This window comes from Talpa europaea, assembly GCF_964194135.1.
Source record: "Talpa europaea genome assembly, chromosome: 3".
NCBI classification, from domain to species: domain Eukaryota; kingdom Metazoa; phylum Chordata; class Mammalia; order Eulipotyphla; family Talpidae; genus Talpa; species Talpa europaea.
The window spans coordinates 32,720,544-32,739,829 of record NC_140069.1 but is presented as its reverse complement, the minus strand read 5'-3'; the positions used below and the strand labels follow the sequence as shown (position 1 = coordinate 32,739,829).

The window sequence follows — 19,286 nt, the reverse complement described above, 5'->3', positions numbered from 1 at the left end:
TTGATAAGCATTATTTCTTCTTTAAAATCTGATGACATATTTACAATGTGACAAACTACCTTCAGGCATGAATTTTGTCTTTATTAGTTGAAGTTAAAGGACAAGCAAATTACAGTTGAAAAACACCTTTACTTAATTAGTCAGGTAATCTCAAAACCAAAGTATGCTTTTGAAAACCTTGGGAAAGAGTTGATTATGCAAGATCTCTGTTTGAGGAGGAAGGGTATGTCTCCTTTTCCTTTTCTTTTCTCTTTTTTTTTTCCTGCATTTTTTTTTTAAGACTTATTTATTTATTTATACAAGCACTGGGTACAGTCAGAAGCGCGGGAGGGTGAGAGAATTCACCAGAGCCAGAGCAGGGAGCAGAACAGGCAGAATGACCGAAGTACACTGCTGAGGGGAGCAGCGGGCGGCAGGAGAGGTCTGCGCGCATGTGGGACCCTCCTCTGGTGGCCGAGGAGCAGCCGGGGATCGAACCGGCGCTGCAGAGGCTGTGGGCAGCTTTGCAACCCAATGCTCAACCACTGTGCCACCGGGGAGGCCCCTGTCTCCTTTTTTGTATCCCTATTTTAAAGAAAGATGTAAGAAGGGAAGGTAAATGAGCATGTGTATGAAAATTCTGTGAATTTGGTGAGTCCAGGTTATTTGATGACTTCTAATATTGTAACTTCATTTGTCACTTGTGAAAATTACATATTCAAGATGCTTGTTTGGTTTCACAAGCAGACTAATGTGGATATTTTTTGGTGTTTTGTTTATCATTTTCAGGCTCTGCAATTTTTGCATAAACTCATATCCCAAATTACCATAGATATATTCTTTATCGATTGGGAACGTCCTAAAGGAAAGGTTCTTAAAGCTGTTGAAGGTAACTCAAATACCCAACTGTACCAAAATTATTTTGCTGCACTTGGGGAGCAAATAAAGTAGAATCCTTTTACTCATTTTATCTCTCTGACCAGGTGAGGGTGGTGTTCGAAGTGCTACTGTTCCTGTAAGCATATGGAGAACTTATTTTGTAGCAAATGAATGGAATGAAATTCAGACTGTGAGAAAAATTAATCCACTCTTTCAAGTACTTACTGTCCTCTTCTTTTTGGAGGTATGAACTGTTTGACATATTGTATGAAATTTTGCGGTACCGCCTAAATGTTAATTTCAATATTCCAGCTAAGTTTTCATGTCAGTGAAAGAGTTTTCATAGGTAAAGTAATGTGATCAAATCACTAAAAAGGAACGACTTTTTAAAAACTGATAAACTACACATATCATGAAATTTACCATTTAACCCATTTTTCAGTATACTGTTCAGTAGTATTAAGTACATTCACATTGTTAACTAGTCTTTAGAACTCTATTTTATAAAACCAAAATCTGCATCCATTAAATAATTCCCACTCCCCTGCAACCCTAGCCCCTGGCAACCATCTTTCTGTTTTCTGTCTCTTTGAATTGTAGGACTGTAGATGAGGGGTAGCTTTTAAACCACTGGTTTGTAGCAATCCCTTGGGAAACGTGCAAAACACCTATGCCTTACCTTATCCCTAGAGATTTTGTTTGATTTATTAGCTCTGAAATGACCCCAGGAATCCTTTTTTTTTAAAAAGTCTCCTCCCGCTATCATTCGTATTCTCACTCCTATTTTAAAGCCACTATTAAAATGTGAAAATTTTCCAACAAATTATCATTGAACACCACTCTGGGCTCTGTTTTATGCCAAGAGCTGGGGCTACAACTGAACAAGACTCTGGGTACATGCTTATGATCACTTTACAGATATTTCATGGATCTAGTTGAAATTATTAAAGAGGAAGTGTTTAGTACTGAATATGAGACAGAACTGCGGAAACTTTTTTATGAATCATGTGTTCTCAGGAATTAACTGCTTAAATAAGTTACATATGAATTATTAACTCTTAGGCATATAAATAATATTTTAGAGCCTTAGGACATAGGAACAATATTTGAATAATTCATTTAGTGTTTGCTAGAGAATGTTTTATAGAGCCTTAAAATGTATTACACAAAAAAAGTTCTATAGTCAAGTCAGAAAATTTGGAAAACACTGCATTCAATAAAGTCATGTAGATTTTCTTTACTATAAAACTTGTCAGAATTTATTCTGGAAGGGTGGAAGGCGTGGAGGTGATTGTGCTAGTCACACCAAACTTAATCATGACATCCTTTTATCAAAGAAGGTATCTTCCTCAGAAGACGTTTTGAAAGTCAAGTATAAAAACATGTTTTGCATAATTCCTGGCTTATGTTAAAAACAGAAGGAATACTGATTGCTCATTGGTAGTTTACTAAAGAAAATTTCATTCTTTTGACATATTTTTGAGCTTTGTTAGTGCATACAACCATAAGCTTGTAGTTGTCATATTGAACGGAATACATATGATCTAACTAAACACTTTGTAACTAAAAACAATTATTATTATTTTTTTTTTACAAAATCATCATGGGCTTTTATAAGAATCTAAAGCTTAAGAATCCAAGTTAAATGTGCAGAGGTGTATCAGCTATTACACATTGTAAAATCAAGTATCTGCATATAAGAAATCACCTTATTAAAATTTTTCATTTGTTTATTCCTCCTTAAATAATTTAAAATTCTACATTGGACAAAACAGATGCAAATGTATGTGTGCAAATTAACTTTAAAAACATAATATGGCTTAAAAGTCATCAGTTCCTTCTGCAGCTTCATGTTACCTGAAAACAATACGAGTCATTCTTCTGCTTCAGTCAAATATTCAAGTGAATTAAAAACAATTATTTTTATTTAGATTTTTCTACTGTTTGTACACACTTGAATATTTTAGTTTTTTCAAGATGAAGAGGAGGGAAGAGTGTCTCATTTTCAGACTAGAGGAGGGTTCATTTGTTTGTTTTAAGACTTTTTTTTATGCCTGTCTGTTTAAGTTACCATTTTCCTTTTACTCCAGGTTGTGGGTTTCAAGAACTTAGCATTAATGGACTCATCGGGCAGTCTTTCCAGAAGCCCAGCAAGCTATCTAGCTCCATATAGCCGCATCCTAAGATATGCAGTGTCTGCTGCTCTTTGGTTAGGCATTGGAATTATACAGGTAACAAGAGATTTTACTTTTAAACAGCATTGTTTCTTGATATCTATAACTGTTTACAACTTATTGTCCTCAAATGCTGACCACATCCTGATCTCTGTTGCAGAAAAAAGCTGACAAGAACAATAACTAATTCTTATATAGTCTTATATAGTCTTATAAACCATACACTGTATTTATTAATTGCATTTCACATACTAACTTAATTTTTATAGTAGCCCTCAAAATTAAGTTCTACTAGTATACTCATTTTACAGATAAGGACACTGAGGGACAGAAATATTAAATAATTACCTAAACTCATGTAATTAGTGATTCGCAGAACTGGAACTTGAACCCAGGCAATTTGATTCAGAGTTTATCTTATAAATAGTGGGACTCTAAAGGGACTTTCAGGTAACATAAAACAGTTTTCTAGTCATATAATGGGCTTCAGCTTTCTAGTCATATAATGGGCTTCTTACACACATATGCACGCGTGCACGTGGGTGCACGTGCATGCACACACAAACGCAACTGCAGGGATAGCTAAGCTACCCTTAATATTCTTTTCTTCTTCTGTTTATATTTATTTAGATACTGTTAAACTCACTCAGATTGCAAGTACCCCTTGTGAAATTTTTTTAGAAGTATTTATTGAAATAACTGAAACTTAAATCTACTTAGTGTCAGGTCCTATGACTGCAGTGGAGGCTCCTTTCTGTGCTTACTTCCCATATCATCTTTTTTTTTTTTTTTTTTTTTTTTTGTATTTTGACATCTGTATATACTGTTCCTTTGTATGTTAAAACTTAAGGGAAAAAAAAGAAATGAAAGGGAGAAAAGAAAGAAGCAGCCAAAGCATTTAACTCTAATATCTGCACTTTTTTTTTCTTGTTTCCAAACACTCCTATCAATGCAGAGACTTTTTGTTTGATTAAAAATCCCTTTAACTTTCAAGTCAACAAATGAAGATGGAACCTCTAGAAATACTGGGTTAAAAACTATTCTAGGGCCTCCCCGGTGGCGCAGCGGTTGAGCGCTGGGTTGCGAAGCTGCCCGCAGCCTCTGCAGCGCCGGTTCGGTCCCCGGCTGCTCCCCGGCCACAGGAGGAGGGTCCCGCATGGCGCGCAGACCTCTCCTGCCACCCGCTGCTCCCCTCAGCAGTGTACTTCGGTCTTTCTGCCTGCTCTGCTCCCCGCTCTGGCTCTGGTGAGTTCTCTCACCCTCCCACGCTTCTGACTGTACCCAGTGCTTATATAAATAAATAAATAAGTAAATAAATAAATAAATATTTAAAAAAAAAAGCTATTCTAATAGAACTTTGATTATTAAAATCCCCAAATTCCTGTAGAATTGGAACCAGGTGGCATTTCTGTAACCTGACTTTAGACTATTTAAATTTACGTTTATTTTAATTAGTGAGACTTGTTCAAACTTAAAACTATAGGAATGGAGTAATGAGAGATAGTTTGATAATCAGAAAAGAAAGGCAAAAATTAGAATATGAAATAAGATAGAATCAACAGAGTATGGGGTTTGATGGTTTGTCATCAATATAACAGTCAGAGGATTTTCTACATTTGCCAGTGTAAGTTTTTGTGAATGGGTCATATTCATCTGGATGTAGAGAATTTAAAGGAATAACATGCCTATAGCCTTTCGTAATTTGATTGTGTACAACAACCAAAATAGCAGTGGCCAAATAAAAGTGACCTCTATTACTTCTATGAGATAGTAAAACAAAGGTCAGCAATGCAGGGCTGTCATGACCCAGAAGCCTGTTCTGCTCTGCCACTCTGTACTCCCATGCTCAGGTCTCCTCCTGCTCCATAATGGCTGAAAAAGCTCTCGAAGAAGAGCACTTCTTGAAGAGGTGCTAGAACTTAGCCGCATGGCCACACCTCGCAGTAATGACATCTTTTTTTTTTTCATTTATTTTTATTTTTTTATTATGCGACCAATATCACATTTTATTTTTTTATTTTTTATATTATTTTTTACGTCATTGATTATTTTTAAACTATTTGCTTCCCCCCACCCCCTCAGGTGTAGTCCCCATAGAGTTTCCTTCACCAGTGCATACCCGTGCACCATCACCTCAGTCCCCTGTGCTCCTCCCTCCCTCCCTCCCTCTGATCCCTCTTCCTGACATCTTTTATCTGAACAGCCTTGTGCCCACTCAAAGGAGGGGTCTGTTACTAGGAGAAAGGATTGTTGGAGCAGCAGCTGGCGATCTCCAGCACCACCACCTGAACTCCTTGGTTTTTCTCTCTTGCTTTTATTCTGACCAGGAGTATTTCTCTCCATGGAAATATTCTAAAGTTTTAGTGTTTATTCCTCAAGTACCTTTAAGGATTCCTTTAACAACCTGTTATAGTTCCATTAAGTTTGTTTACAAAACCTTTTGTTGTTTCTTATAATGTTAGAATTTATTGTTTACTCCTTTTATTTACCTACCCTTTTCAACTTTGAAGTGGTATTCTTCAATTTTGAAAATTTGAATGTTACTCTTTTAAAAGGGCTTAAAAAATATTTTTACAGAGTGTTTAGTTAAAGTGTTTTGCTGTTACCGTGATGCTGGGATCACGGAGGAAGGCTTGACCTAGTGGTCTCTGGTAAAGGACTATAGCTGCTTCGATGGTGGGAGAGGTGTGGTAACATACACATCTGAGGAAGTGTGAACTTGCTGCCCTCTATCATGTATAGTATTGTGAACCATTGTTACCTCAATCAAGATAAAAAAGGGGGGGCCTCCCCGGTGGCGCAGCGGTTGAGCGCTGGGTTGCGAAGCTGCCCGCAGCCTCTGTGGCGCCGGTTCGATCCCCGGCTGCTCCCCGGCCACCGGAGGAGGGTCCCACATGGCGTGCAGACCTCTCCTGCCACCCGCTGCTACCCTCAGCAGTGTACTTCGGTCCCTCTGCCTGCTCTGCTCCCCGCTCTGGCTCTGGTGAATTCTCTCACCCTCCCGTGCTTCTGACTGTACCCAGTGCATGTATAAATAAATAAATTTTAAAAAAAAAAGATAAAAAAGGGGGAAAAAGGAAAGAGATCCCGAAGCTAAGTTGGCTTTCCCTCCATATATTTTTATTAGAAAATATCATATTGATAGTTGGCCAAAAAAAGACTGATCTTATTAATGTTTTTAGGCCACTAGATGGAAGAAGTGCCTTTTAAATAATGAGCTGCCATTGCTTCATTTATTTTTTTATTTTTTTAATTAATTAATTAATTTTTTATTTATACAAGAACTGGGGTACAAGCCAGATGCGCGTGAGGGTGAGAGGATTCACCAGAGACAGACTGGGGAACAGAACAGGCAGACTAACTGAAATACACTGCTAAGGGGAACAGCGGGCAAGACAGGAGAGGTCTGCTCACCATGTGGGTTGCTCCAAGGCCGGCGGGGATCAAACCAGCACTGCAGAGGCTGCAGACAGCTTCACAGCGCTGCACTCAACCACCTGCGCCACCAGGGAGGCCCCTGCTTCATTTATTCATTTACATATTTGAGTACATTTTATATATTATGCACTGTGCTAAAGGAGGGATATGCTGTAATAAGAACAAGTGACAAATTGTGACAGCTGCTGTGAAGGGCATCCACAGAGAAATAGTAAATGGAGGTGAGGGGAGTGGAGGTTACGAATAGAGAACACCAGGATCTGTAGGGACAGCCTTAGAGTGGTTGGTTAGGAAATGTTGTCTTTCTCTGAAGAATGTCCAAAAAGGTCTATAAGATTTCCCTTTATTAGTATAGTCATTAAATCTAAGAAAACATATGAAACCACAATCTTTAAATACTTAACACATTATCTGTAGGTGAAATAAAATACTTGATATGTTTTTATGTGCTATCTGTCAAGGAAGACCAGGGTTGAAAGAGGTATGGCTTTGAGATGTATGCGATGGCCAAAACTGTAGAATTAGACATAAATCTAGTTTATCCTAAATTTTTAATTGTTTAAAGTCACCTTCTTTTTCCTTCCCATGTTTATCCTTTCATGTTTTAATGACACAAAAGAGGTTTTAAAACTCAAAGTAGGATCCCTCAATGAATCTTTTTTTTTTTTATTTTTTTAGAGGCATGTTTTATTTATTTATTTGTTTGTTTATTTATTCATACATGCACTGGGTACAGTAAGAAGCGCGGGAGGGTGAGAGAATTCACCAGAGCCAGAGCAGGGAGCAGAGCAGGCAGAAGGACCGAAGTACACTGCTGAGGGGAGCAGCGGGCGGCAGGAGAGGTCTGCGCGCCATGTGGGACCCTCCTCCAGTGGCCGGGGAGCAGCCGTGGATTGAACCAGCATCGCAGAGGCCGCGGGCAGCTTTGCAACCCAGCGCTCAACCGCTGCGCCACCGGGGAGGCCCCTCAATGAATCTTAACAGAATTCCAAAATCATCTTCCTTTGACAGAAGGAATGACAGCAGAATTATATTCCATGGGAACCATTAGAGGTCACTGTGTTCTTAGTTGCAACTTTTTTTTCTTAAGATTCTACACTGTGGCTATAAAAGAAAATTAAATCCTGAAAGCTAATAAGTGTGTACTTGGCTTAATGTTTCAGATCATGTTCTTTGCTGTGTTTTATGAGAGATTTATAGAAGATAAAATTCGGCAATTTGTTGATTTATGCTGTATGAGTAATGTAAGTACTTCCTGACTATCTTGTAACTCTTATTTTCCCTTTTTAAAGGTCATATGCACATTAAAAGAGGTTTTGAAAGTGATTTGGTATAATTGGATTTTTAGTCTAATTTTCTCTGGTTAATTCCAGAGATAGTTACAATGCGCTGCAAGTTAATATTTACTGCCTTAGTTTTTTTCTTCTTTATTTTCAGTTTCTTAATGATGTATTTTTTATGCCACCACTCAGCCAAGAATCCCTGAAAAGTTTTCTTATATCAACCCTAAGTCTTCCTTTCTTGGAAAATATCTTCAATCTCTTTTCTATGCACTTTTGCAAAATAACTTCATTATTCTTTACCACTTTATTATCCCCAACCATCATTAGTTTGAGAGAAAGGAAGCAATTTTAAGAAAACCTTAATTTTGTTGTTTTACAGATGAGTTGCTAATGGCTCCTTTTTCTTCTGTTTTTATAGATATCAGTGTTTCTGTTATCCCACAAATGCTTTGGGTACTATATTCATGGTAGATCAGTACATGGGCATGCAGATACTAATATGGAAGAAATGAATATGAATCTTAAAAGAGAAGCGGTATGAATTTATTTTATATCTTTTTGATTTTTGAGAGATGGGTTCCCTTTGCTTAATATAGGATTTGTAATAATGTTTTAAAGAAATCCTCTTTGATTACTTTTGAAAGTTTCTAGAATACCAGCTCATTGCCCTGAACATTGATAAAGAGAAAGAACCAAATTAAATCCTGCAGTTCCTAAATGAATTTTAGTTCAGAGTAACCAAATAAACCATGAGGAAAAGTTCTTCCTTAATAGAAAAAAGTAAAAGGAATTCTAAGTTAGCTCATCATTTTATATAATGACTAATGGATTAATACATATATAGGCTTTAATCATCAGTGGATGCTAAAACAATTAAGTGAAGTTTGACAGGAAATTTACTATAGTAAGGAATCGGACTGACATAATTTGTACACTGGCTCAATCTTATTTCAAGTAGAAATTAGGAAAACTGAAATTATGAACTTGCGGTTACGATGTCATAGAAGTAACATAACATCACCCAAAATATAATCTCGCCTAAGAAAATTGAACCCAAATATGGTCAAACCTCTCGGCTAGCCAAAACTAAAATTTTAGTGCATAAGGAACAAATTGAATAAAACCACAGGAGCTGATTAGCCAGATCTTGAATATATGACAGGTCACCCAGTGTATCCAATCAGTCAGTGGTATAAAATGAAAAAGAGGGATAGTGGTGGTAGTAGTGGAATCAGAAATTGAGGTAATAAAATATATTTAAGAAACAAAATAATCAAATACATTGTGTAGACATTGCTTGGATCCAAGTCAGACAAACTATAAAAAGAATCTATGGGGAAAATCTTGGAGATTAAGTAGGCTAAATATTAAATAATACTAAAGAATGGTTAATGTGATAGGTATAAAAATGATAGTTTTTAAAAAGACTATTAGAGAAACATACTGAAATATTTACAAATGAAATAACGTGGTACCTGGGATTGCTTTAAAAGAAAAAAAAGTTAGGGGCCTCCCTGGTGGCACAGGGAGTTAAGATGCAACCTATGAAGCTGACCGCAGCCACTACAACATGAGTAGGCTCCCCAGCCAGAGAGCTGCCCACATGGTGCAGCAGACCTCTCCTGACTCGCCCGCTGCTCCCCTCAGCAGTGTATTTCAGTTGATCTGCCTGCTCTGTTCCCCTCTGCCTCTGGTGAAGCCTCTCATCCCCCATACCTCTGGCCTATACCCCCGTTCTTGTATGCATAAATAAATAAATCTTTAAAAAAAAAAGAAGAAGAAGAAGAAGAAGAAGAAAGTTAGATGAATAGATTTTGGTACATAGGGTGGTAGAAATTGGTGACATGTTGGTAATTGTTGAAGTTGGATGATGAATGATTTACCCTTCTCTCTACTATATACATTAGAAAACTTCCCTAATAAAACTTGAAAGAAAAATATAATTTAAGAGGGTTCATTAAGATACTATGCCTTCATCTTATAAGAATTTTAATACATAAAAATTGTATCCTCTAAGGAGAATGATTTATTAAATCCATTAAACTAGATCAGTTGGTTAACTATTAGAAATCACACTGGTTGAAAGTGTAATGTAAAATTTAAAAAAAAAAACCTAGAAAAGAATATTTCCATTTGGGAGATGACATTCTATAGCATAGAGAATAGAAAGCATCAAGAAAGGATTGATTTTATTTTATTAGTATAGAATATTCACATGCCCAACAATCTTACAGATCTTAAAAATGTTTGACTTATAAAGAAATGAATAAAAAAATATTTTTGCCTTCTTCAAATTAGCAAACTTTTTTAAAAGATAATGCTTAATAACCCTAAGAACATAGTAAAATATTACTATTCTATGAATGTAACTCTAGGAAATAATTAGCAAAGTGAATAGCTAATTCATTTCAAGATCTTTATCTCGGGTGGTTTTTTTTTTTTTAATAAGGGCAAAAACATGTAAAAATGAGAGACTATTAAATAAATTGGTTAAACCAGTACTTAGGCAGAAATTAAAAATCATGTTTTATAGAATATCAAATGAGATGGAGAGCTGCCCAGGATATAATGTTAAGTGAAAAAGAAATTGGTATGATCCTATTTTATGCCATCTTGGAATATCCTAGACAAAACTGGGAATAAAATGCCTGTGTCTTTGTGTGTTGAGATTATAGGTGATTCCCCTCCCCCCCCCTTTTTTGGGTACTTCTCCATATTTTATAAATTCTCTGCAATAGCTTGTGCTTTTTTTGATCAGGGAAATATCTCTGCCTCCCCTTTTTTAGATAGAAAAATTCACTACATGTTTATTTCCATTAGGTCCATGGAAAACCACATGTTATATTGTTTGTAATTCAGTTTAAACAAAGAAGAAACTCTGGAGTAGGCAAATAAAGGCAAGAGAATAGAGGCAAGAGGACTTGCACTGACTTGGAAACATCAATGGAAATTTTCTAGAAGGGGGCAAATTTTACATGTTAATAATTGTCAGGATTCGAGTTCTGTCAAGGAGCTCTCATAAGGGTCTCTAGCCCTTAACATTAACTCTTCATTCATGTATTACATTTTTATTGGTGTTAATTCAGAAAGCATTTTATAAATGTTAGAAAACCAAAGAGATCATTTGCAGTTGTAATTGTAGTTAATTCTAAAACTAAGGCCTCCCCGGTGGCACAGTGGTTGAGCACTGGGTTGCGAAGCTGCCCACCGCCTCTGCAGTGCCAGTTTGATCCCCAATCACCGGTGAGGGTCCCACGTGGCGCGCAGACCTCTCCTGCCGCCCGCTGCTCCCCTCAGCAGTGTACTTCGTCAGTCTGCCTGTTCTGTTCTCCGCTCTGTCTCTGGTGAATTCTCTGATCCTCCCACTCTTTTGACTGTACCCAGTGCTTGTAAAAATAAATAAATAAATCTTAAAAAAAAAATTCTAAAACTAGATGTTTGGTATCCTTTACAGAATGATAAAGTGATTCATAAAAAATGCTGAGCATTTCAGCATACAGCGAACTTAATATGAAATTTGTTTTTAAGTAGGGCAGAGGAGATGAGGTGATATTATATAAAAGGTATATAAAAACCTTCGAGACAGTATCCCAAAACAGAAATTAGTCAAACCTAGAGGGAAGTAGGAACCTTGGGTAACAAGGAATCTTTATCTCAAATGCAGTTTTAGTAAAATTTCACTTGACTTCCAAACCTGGTAATATGTGATACTAGCTAAAAACTGTATTTTCTTTTTGAGATATACCAAATTTTCACAATCTTTATTCTAATTTAAATCCTTTAACTTTTCAGGAAAACTTGTGTAGCCAGAGAGGTTTGGTACCCAACACAGATGGCCAGACTTTTCAGATTGCAGTTTCTAGCCAGATGAGACAACACTATGACAGAATTCATGAAACACTAACAAGGGTTTGTATAAAGTACAGTTCAGATATATATTGCCAATATCTGTTATTTAAATACCACAAATGTAAGACATGTTGAATTTATTCTTGTCTCTTTTTGACATTAGAAAAATGGCCCTGCTAGACTGTTGAGTTCATCAGCAAGTTCCTTTGAGCAGAGTATAAAAGCGTATCATACTATGAATAAATTTCTTGGATCTTTCATCGACCATGTATGTATGTTAGCAATTCTATTTAAGACAGAATCAAAATGCAATTTTAAAAAAATTAACCAAGACAGAGAATTAAGTCAGTGAACTTAGAAAACCCACTCCCCCCCTTTTTTTGGCTGTCAAAGTAAATACTGTGAGGTAGGGCTAGAGTCAAGTTATATAAAAATAAGATGGAACTTTATATGTCTATTGGCACAATGATTACTTTAAAACATGTCTGCGCTAGAATTTTGTTAGCCAGTTACCAAAATAATAGTACTATTCACTGTAGAAATAGTCTATGGGTGTACACTTGAAAAGCTTGTTATAAATTGATTTTCATTATATCTAGCTCTAAATACTTTTATTAAGGGCATTTCAAATTTAAAAAATTACTAAATATTTTAGGATATAAAACCGGGTTATAAAACCTTGGTGTAGAAAATTCACTCTTTTTAAAGACCATATTTTCTTTGCATGCGGTTCAATTTTCATTTCTCTCCTGATTTTACATTAATTTAGGAAACATTTCATTGCTATTTTTGAAATGACTGTCTTTTTATATTAGGTTCATAAGGAAATGGACTACTTTATAAAAGATAAGTTGCTTCTTGAAAGAATTCTGGGCATGGAATTTATGGAGCCAGTGGAAAAAAGCATCTTTTACAATGGTACCATTCAAATACCTTTGTTGAGCTTGATTGCTGTTTGCAAAGTTTGAACAAGAAGAGCTTGTTACTTTTCTTTTGTTATAACTTCACATAAAAACAGGAAATGTAATTTAGTTAACATCACAAAATTAGTTTTCTTTGTTCCATTTTATTATATCATGTAGTAAGAAAAACATAAGAGATAGTCATTCTATAAGAATAATCATTCTACAAGATAGTAAAAAGACTGAATTCCAAATTCAATGGTGCAAGTAGAAGAGAGGGTAAAACAAATATAACGGATTCTTATTTTTCTGAATGTTATTAGTTCATTGGCAAATTTATGAAATACATAAAGAATAATATTTGTGATTAATCTTTAATCCTTCATTTTATCCAAATTCTTAAAAATTGCATATAGGGCCTCCCTGGTGGTGCAGCAGGTTGAGCACAGCGCTGTGAAGCTATCTGCAGCCTCTGCAGCACCAGCTGGATTCCTGGTCGGCCAAGGAGATTCCCACATGGCACGGCAGACTTCTCCTGTCTCGCCCACTGCTCCCTTCAGCAGTGTGTTTCATCACTCTGCCTGTTCTGTTCCCCACTCTGTCTCTGGTGAATCCTTTCACCCTCCCATGCCTCTGGCCTGTACCCCAGTTCTTGCATAAATAAAAAAATCTTTAAAAAAAATTTGCATATAATCTGCAACAGGAATAGTGCCTAAATCTGGTTTTTTGGTATTACAAAGATAGTATATTACATATATATATCACTTTGAATATGATAGTGTCATGTATGGCTTGATAAGAATAGAACCAGTATAACCAATGTCCTGGCCTACACATTACTTAGCATCACTGTTGTGCCAGTCCTTGGGTACCCAGATCAGTGGTCCTTCCCTTGGGCATCTTGTTGAGTAAATGATGGAAGATAGGTCCATGAATGGGTGATTGGAACGATGCTGGGCTAGAATTCTCTGCAGGCACAGGTTGCACTGGTGTAGTGATGGTGGATAAAGAAAAAGAAGAGATTGCCAGTGATGTTAAGGAAAAAAAGAGGTAGAAGAAAAAGAATGGTCAAACTTGTCCAGGTTTCTAGCTTGTTTGATTAGGTGGTGAGTGGTGGTCCTACGTCCTGGGAGGAACAGGTTGTGAGGGGAAGAGAAAGAATTTGGTTTTGGACTGTGTTGTTTTTTTTTTTTTTTTAAGATTTTATTTATTCATTTATACAAACACTGGGTACAGTCAGTAGCGCAGGAGGGTGAGAGAATTCACCAGAGCAAGAGCAGGAACAGAACAGGCAGATTGATGAAATACACTGCTGAGGGGAGCAGCGGGCGGCAGGAGAGGTCTGCGCACCATGTGGGACCCTCGCCGGCGGCCAGGGATCGAACCAGCGCTGCATTGGCTGCAGGCAGCTTCGCAGCCGAGAGCTCAACCGCTGCGCTTCCAGGGGAGGCCCTATGTTGTTGTCTTGAGGTATCTTTGGGACATCTAGGAAGAGATGTCCAATAAGGCATTAATTGTAAGGGACAGTAAAGGTGTGCAATAAGTTCAGTCTCACATGAGGTCATTCATTGCTGGAACAGAGGTGGAAGATCTTGTTTTTTAACTTACCTTATCTGAGAAAATCTTTTGAAACTCAGTTTAGCCTTTAAATTTCTAAACAAATAGAGGAAGAATATTACCTGGTCTTTGAAAAGTATTATATTAACTGTATACTCAGAGTGCTAGCAATTACCAACCCATGATGCAAGTGTTAAAACTGCTTTTAAAAAGCAAAGTTCCTTATCTTGTAGATTAGCTAATTTTAATGCTCTTTATTTTTTTGGTAACTCATGAAGTATTATAAGTAGTAACTAGTTTATATTGTTGTTATTAAACATCCAAATTTTATGACCAGAAATTGTCACCGGTTTATTCTATTTTTTAATTTCTAACTTATATCTTATAATTTTTTTTATAGATGAAGGTTATTCTTTCAGCAGTGTTCTGTATTATGGAAATGAAGCCACTCTTCTTATTTTTGACCTGCTATTCTTCTGTGTTGTGGATTTGGCTTGCCAGAGTTTTATTTTAGCAGCCTGCCTTACATACCTCCAACAAGAGGTAAGTTTAAATTTTTTTTCTGTGTTTCTTTTAAAAGACTTGTTGGAAATAGATATATATTCTCGTAGCAGAGAGTAACCTTTACAAACAGGGGCTTTGTAAAGGTTTGTCCTATGATTAACTCTACCAAAAAGGAAGTAAAATTTCAATAACCTCAGTCTACACTCTCCTTCAGATTAGGAAAATACATCAGGGGAGGGTCTAGGTTGTTTGAGCAAATGTGAAAGGACTGTAGTAGGAAGGCACTTAATTTGTTGATCTCCTAAGTGCCAGAAGTGTCAGTAACAGTCCTGTTCACCCTCTGCACCAGATGTTAACACAACAAAAGACAAGTCCTAGACATCTAGCTCAGAGCTTAGCCACCAGACAGCCCCTTTAATTTGTAACTCATGCATTCCCACCGGTGTGGACAAAAAGCATCTGCATAGATGGGTTTGCAGGCTGAAATGGCGATTTCAAGAAATGACAGCTTTGTTTTTAAAGTGTTGTTATTAATATTACCCAAATATTCCCCACTATATTGAGGAAGTATATGACTAAATAAGATAATTTATTAGTCGCTGATAGAAATTAGAATTACGAACAAATTCTATCCCTAATCTGTAGCTTTTAGAGCTGGAGGAAAGCTGCCTTGCCAAATATTTAAAGGTGAATTTCTATAAACTTGAGAGGATTTGTGTGTGTGTGTGTGTGTGTGTGTGTGTGTGTAGAAGAACTGGGGTGTAGACCAGAGGTGCGGGGGATGAGCGGATTCACCAGAGACAGAGTGGGGAGCAGAACAGGCGAAATACACTGCTGAGGGGAGCAGCGGGTGAGAGGTCTGTTGCTCCATATGTAGGTTAGCACCCTGGCCAGGGACTGAACTCAGGGACGTAGCAGCACCATGGAGGCCAGAGGAATTGTATTATTAACAAAATATATTCTAAATAGGAACATATGCTACTTTGATATTATTTAAGATGATAATAGACTTAAGTAATTCTGTGTATCACCATGGCATTCAGATGTCTGGTAGAGGAAAGTGAATAGTTGAGATAATTAGCTTGTTTCATTTAAATATTTAATTTAAATATTTTAATTGAAGTGCATATATAATTTTCCTTTTATAAATTTCTTTTAATTCTGAATTGCTTAATTTTTTTCCAGATTTTTAGATTTATCCGTAATACAGTAGGGCAGAAGAATTTGGCTTCTAAAACATTGGTGGATCAAAGATTTCTGATTTAATTTGTTGAGTAACTTAAAAGATGCCGTATAATCATGGCAAAAGAAAATGTCATGATTAGCAGGTTAGTTTGCATTATTTTTTCAAATTTTTTTTTGTTTTTTAATATACAAAAGATTTATTTTTTTATGACTTGTGGGTTTATAACTTTGTGACTTTAATGTGATATAATGGAATATATTTTCTTATTATGTATGGTATTTTACTTACCAACTCATAATTTAGAAGCATTAACAATGAAGCAAAACAAAAGCCTGACTTCAGCTTTCAGCACTTTTTTATGATAATCAGAACAAATGTCCTTGTAATTTATAGATCATTTTTACAAAATTATTTGATTCCAAGTTGAAGCCTAGATTTTAGTTCAGTATCTTATTTTAAATATTTTATAGTTTAAAATGTTAAAAAATATTTTCAAATTTACTTAGAAATTTTAAAATATATTATTACTGACTCATTTTGCCTCCTTTTAATTGCTTACCCTGTTTCGTAGTGGATAATTCACTGTTGGATTAGTAAGCATCACATGAAATGGTACAATTTAATTCCTTTGTGTGTCTATATTACTAGGTCAGCCCATTGAGTGTATTTACAAATCTAATGTCACTTATACTTTTTAAGCTATAATGTGTGACATTTCCCTCAATACAGTTTTTTTAATACATATTTTCAGTTAACATTTTAAGAGCCCTCCCAAAGTTTTGCCCTTTATAAAGTTTAAAGATTGTAAATAACAAAATAAACTGTAAAATTACCATGTTATAGTGACAAGATGATTTTGCCTAAGGAAACTTTCAGGCTTCATACATTAGGGTTGATTTTTTTTTTTTTTAAGAAGAAAAAAATTAGAATTGAAAATATAATTAATAAATATTGAGCCATGTGACTCTTTTCCATGATGTGATTTTTTTCTTCAGTATGTTCTTTAATGATTCTTTTCATTGTATATAAGGTGCTTGAAAGACACCTTGCATTTCAAGTATAATTAGTGTCATTTACCCCAAAACTAACAGTTCTTACTGCCTTCTTTTTAATGCTGTGTAAAAACTTATGTGTAATATGTGTAAAATATGTCTATATTTCTGAACTGTAAATAAAGAATAAAATATTTGGTGTTATTATATATTTCATGAAATAGCATTTAGGAATATAAGCCAATGCCAAAATCAAATCTTGCTTTTCCCCAAATCTTGAGGATGACTGAGGGGAAAGAGGGAGGGCTAATAAGTGTTTGAAACTTCAGTTTCTTACAGGTCACAGTACAGGAATGCCTTTATGAAAGCCTAAGACATAATTAAATGTGCCAGCATGGGTTTTTTTTTTAACCACCCACTCAGAAGCATATGAAAGAAACTCAACTCTCATTCCACATAAAAGTTCATATTAGTGTGAATGTTTTTAAATGGAAATTTTTTTTTAAAAAGGGATATCTTGACTCACCTGCTGATAAATTAGAACAGAGAAAAAACATTTTAAAAATCATTTTAAACTAGTTTTATACATTACTTTTTATTTGGTTAGATCCCTAGTGATGTGTTCAGATTTTAATATACTGTGGATTCCATTGTTCACATGGTAACAATTGAAACTGTATGATCACAGGTATAATTTTCCACTAAATCCATTATCTTTTGTCTGTTGCTGTAGCACCAAGTCATTGTATTCTGTGTCTTATATTCCTAATTTTACTGATTACCTGGAAATACTTGAAAAATCTCTTCATCATTTCAAAATGGCCCAAACTCTAGGTTCACCTAGAAGTCATTTACAAGCTACTATGTGCTTTGTAGCCTCCTTACAAATGCATAGGCCGTTAAAATATTCCACAGATCAGTCTCCCTGTTGAGATGTTTTTATTTACTTATTTCACTGGCATTACTGTCCTAACAGCTGTCTTTTGAAAAGACTGCTCATTCTCTAGATTGAGAAACAACATTAACTCAATGCTTGCAATCATAAAACATGTATCTTTTTATCTCTCTCTAAGTAAAAGCTGAGGGGACATATGTAAGTTGCACATTATCACTTAATGGAAAATGCCCCAGGTTAGTAACAGAAGCCCTAGATTTGAATTTCAATTTAGCTCCTGTCACTGGCTTTGGGACTTTAAACAAGTTATCTGGTACCCTTGAGCATCATTCTGCATCTCCACAATGGGAATAACATTTGCTTATTGCTTGCAGATTAACTCATTAAGACAGACATCACAGTGAGTAAACTATGAACACTGACATTTTTATAATTTTTAGTTTAAATATCTGCCTCTGTATATATTTTCTGTCTTGCTAATAAATTAATTCCATGATATTAAAGGAAAATTCTGAACCATCCTTCTACTTCAACTACCCCAACCTGCCAAGAAGCGGCTCTGGTAGTCACAAGCCTCTGAAAGGAGGCAAGAAGGAGCTGTCATCACTTTGTGTTGTAGATCTGGCTCCAGAGGGAGGAAAGTAGAATATTGTCTCTGGAGAGGAGAATTCCTTTCATTGCCTCATTCATTTATAATTCATTCAAATATTTTTACCACTTCCCACACCCCACCCTTCAGAGGGTCTTATCATTAGTAGAAGGGACAGTTTATTAGCCAATAATTACAGTGATCTGAACAATGCTACAGCCATCAGGGTGTGATATGGGGAAAGCTCTTAACTGTATCTGTGAGCATCATTGCTTTGACCTGAGAAATATGGTTTTTGATCTAAGATTTAAAGATAAGATGAGCAATCAAAGCAAGGAACAGCTTGTACTCTGACATGAAGCAAATGGCAGTTGGGATAGTAGAAGTAATTTAAATACTGAGTATGAGTGTGATTTTTAATATTCCTATATTGCGATATTTTGATATTAAATTTTTTTTCTGGCTGGGGAGATACGAAGAATTGGGACTAGCCAATTAGCCAATTCTTACAGCTAGCAAAGGGCTCAATAGAATAGGAACATTCAAATTAAGCAGTACAGAGCCACACCTTCTCTATCTGACCTCTACAAACAGAAGTTAAAAATCCCTCTGTCTTAAGTATCCCAGAACTAGGTACCAGGCAACTAGGAACCCTTCCTATACCTTAGAGTCTTAAACTTTACCCTGTTTGCCTTTCTTACAGAAACTAATGAAGGCTGTGACCTAGGCCTCTTGACCAGCACGGGTGCTTCCCCATGTGGCCCTGTGCAGGGTGGGGTGGGGTGGTGTTATCTGCCCTGTATGCTGTGCTTCCTGTTTCTAGGACCTGTGAGTATAATAAGCTTCCTGAGTGTTGTCTTTTGTGTCTACTCTCTACTGATCATCACATAAGAGAACACAGAACACTTCTTATGGAGGTTTGGAGGAAAATGAGGTTGGAAAAGAAAACAGGAGCCTTATCATTAGGTTTTTAAATTAAGCCACAGCACATGGAAGGTTTAACTAAGCTAAATTTACTGAGTCTACCTGATGAATTCTTCAATACCTGAAAGAGTGAGT

At 36.1% G+C, this 19,286-nt stretch overlaps 1 protein-coding gene across 1 annotated transcript in view; it reads left to right on the top strand.

The window, feature by feature from the left end:
* TMEM67 (transmembrane protein 67) overlaps positions 1–16,157 on the top strand; it is a gene marked incomplete at its 5' end in the record, with an annotated part of 37,028 nt that extends 20,871 nt beyond the window's left edge. Inside the window, 10 exon segments of the mRNA XM_084229144.1 lie at positions 769–868; positions 963–1,102; positions 2,949–3,089; positions 7,634–7,714; positions 8,172–8,288; positions 11,546–11,662; positions 11,766–11,870; positions 12,418–12,520; positions 14,462–14,604; positions 15,751–16,157. Of these exon segments, the coding sequence (XP_084085270.1) occupies positions 769–868; positions 963–1,102; positions 2,949–3,089; positions 7,634–7,714; positions 8,172–8,288; positions 11,546–11,662; positions 11,766–11,870; positions 12,418–12,520; positions 14,462–14,604; positions 15,751–15,831 (1,128 nt within the window). The 3' untranslated portion in view covers positions 15,832–16,157.
* Between the last annotated feature and the right edge of the window lie 3,129 nt (positions 16,158–19,286).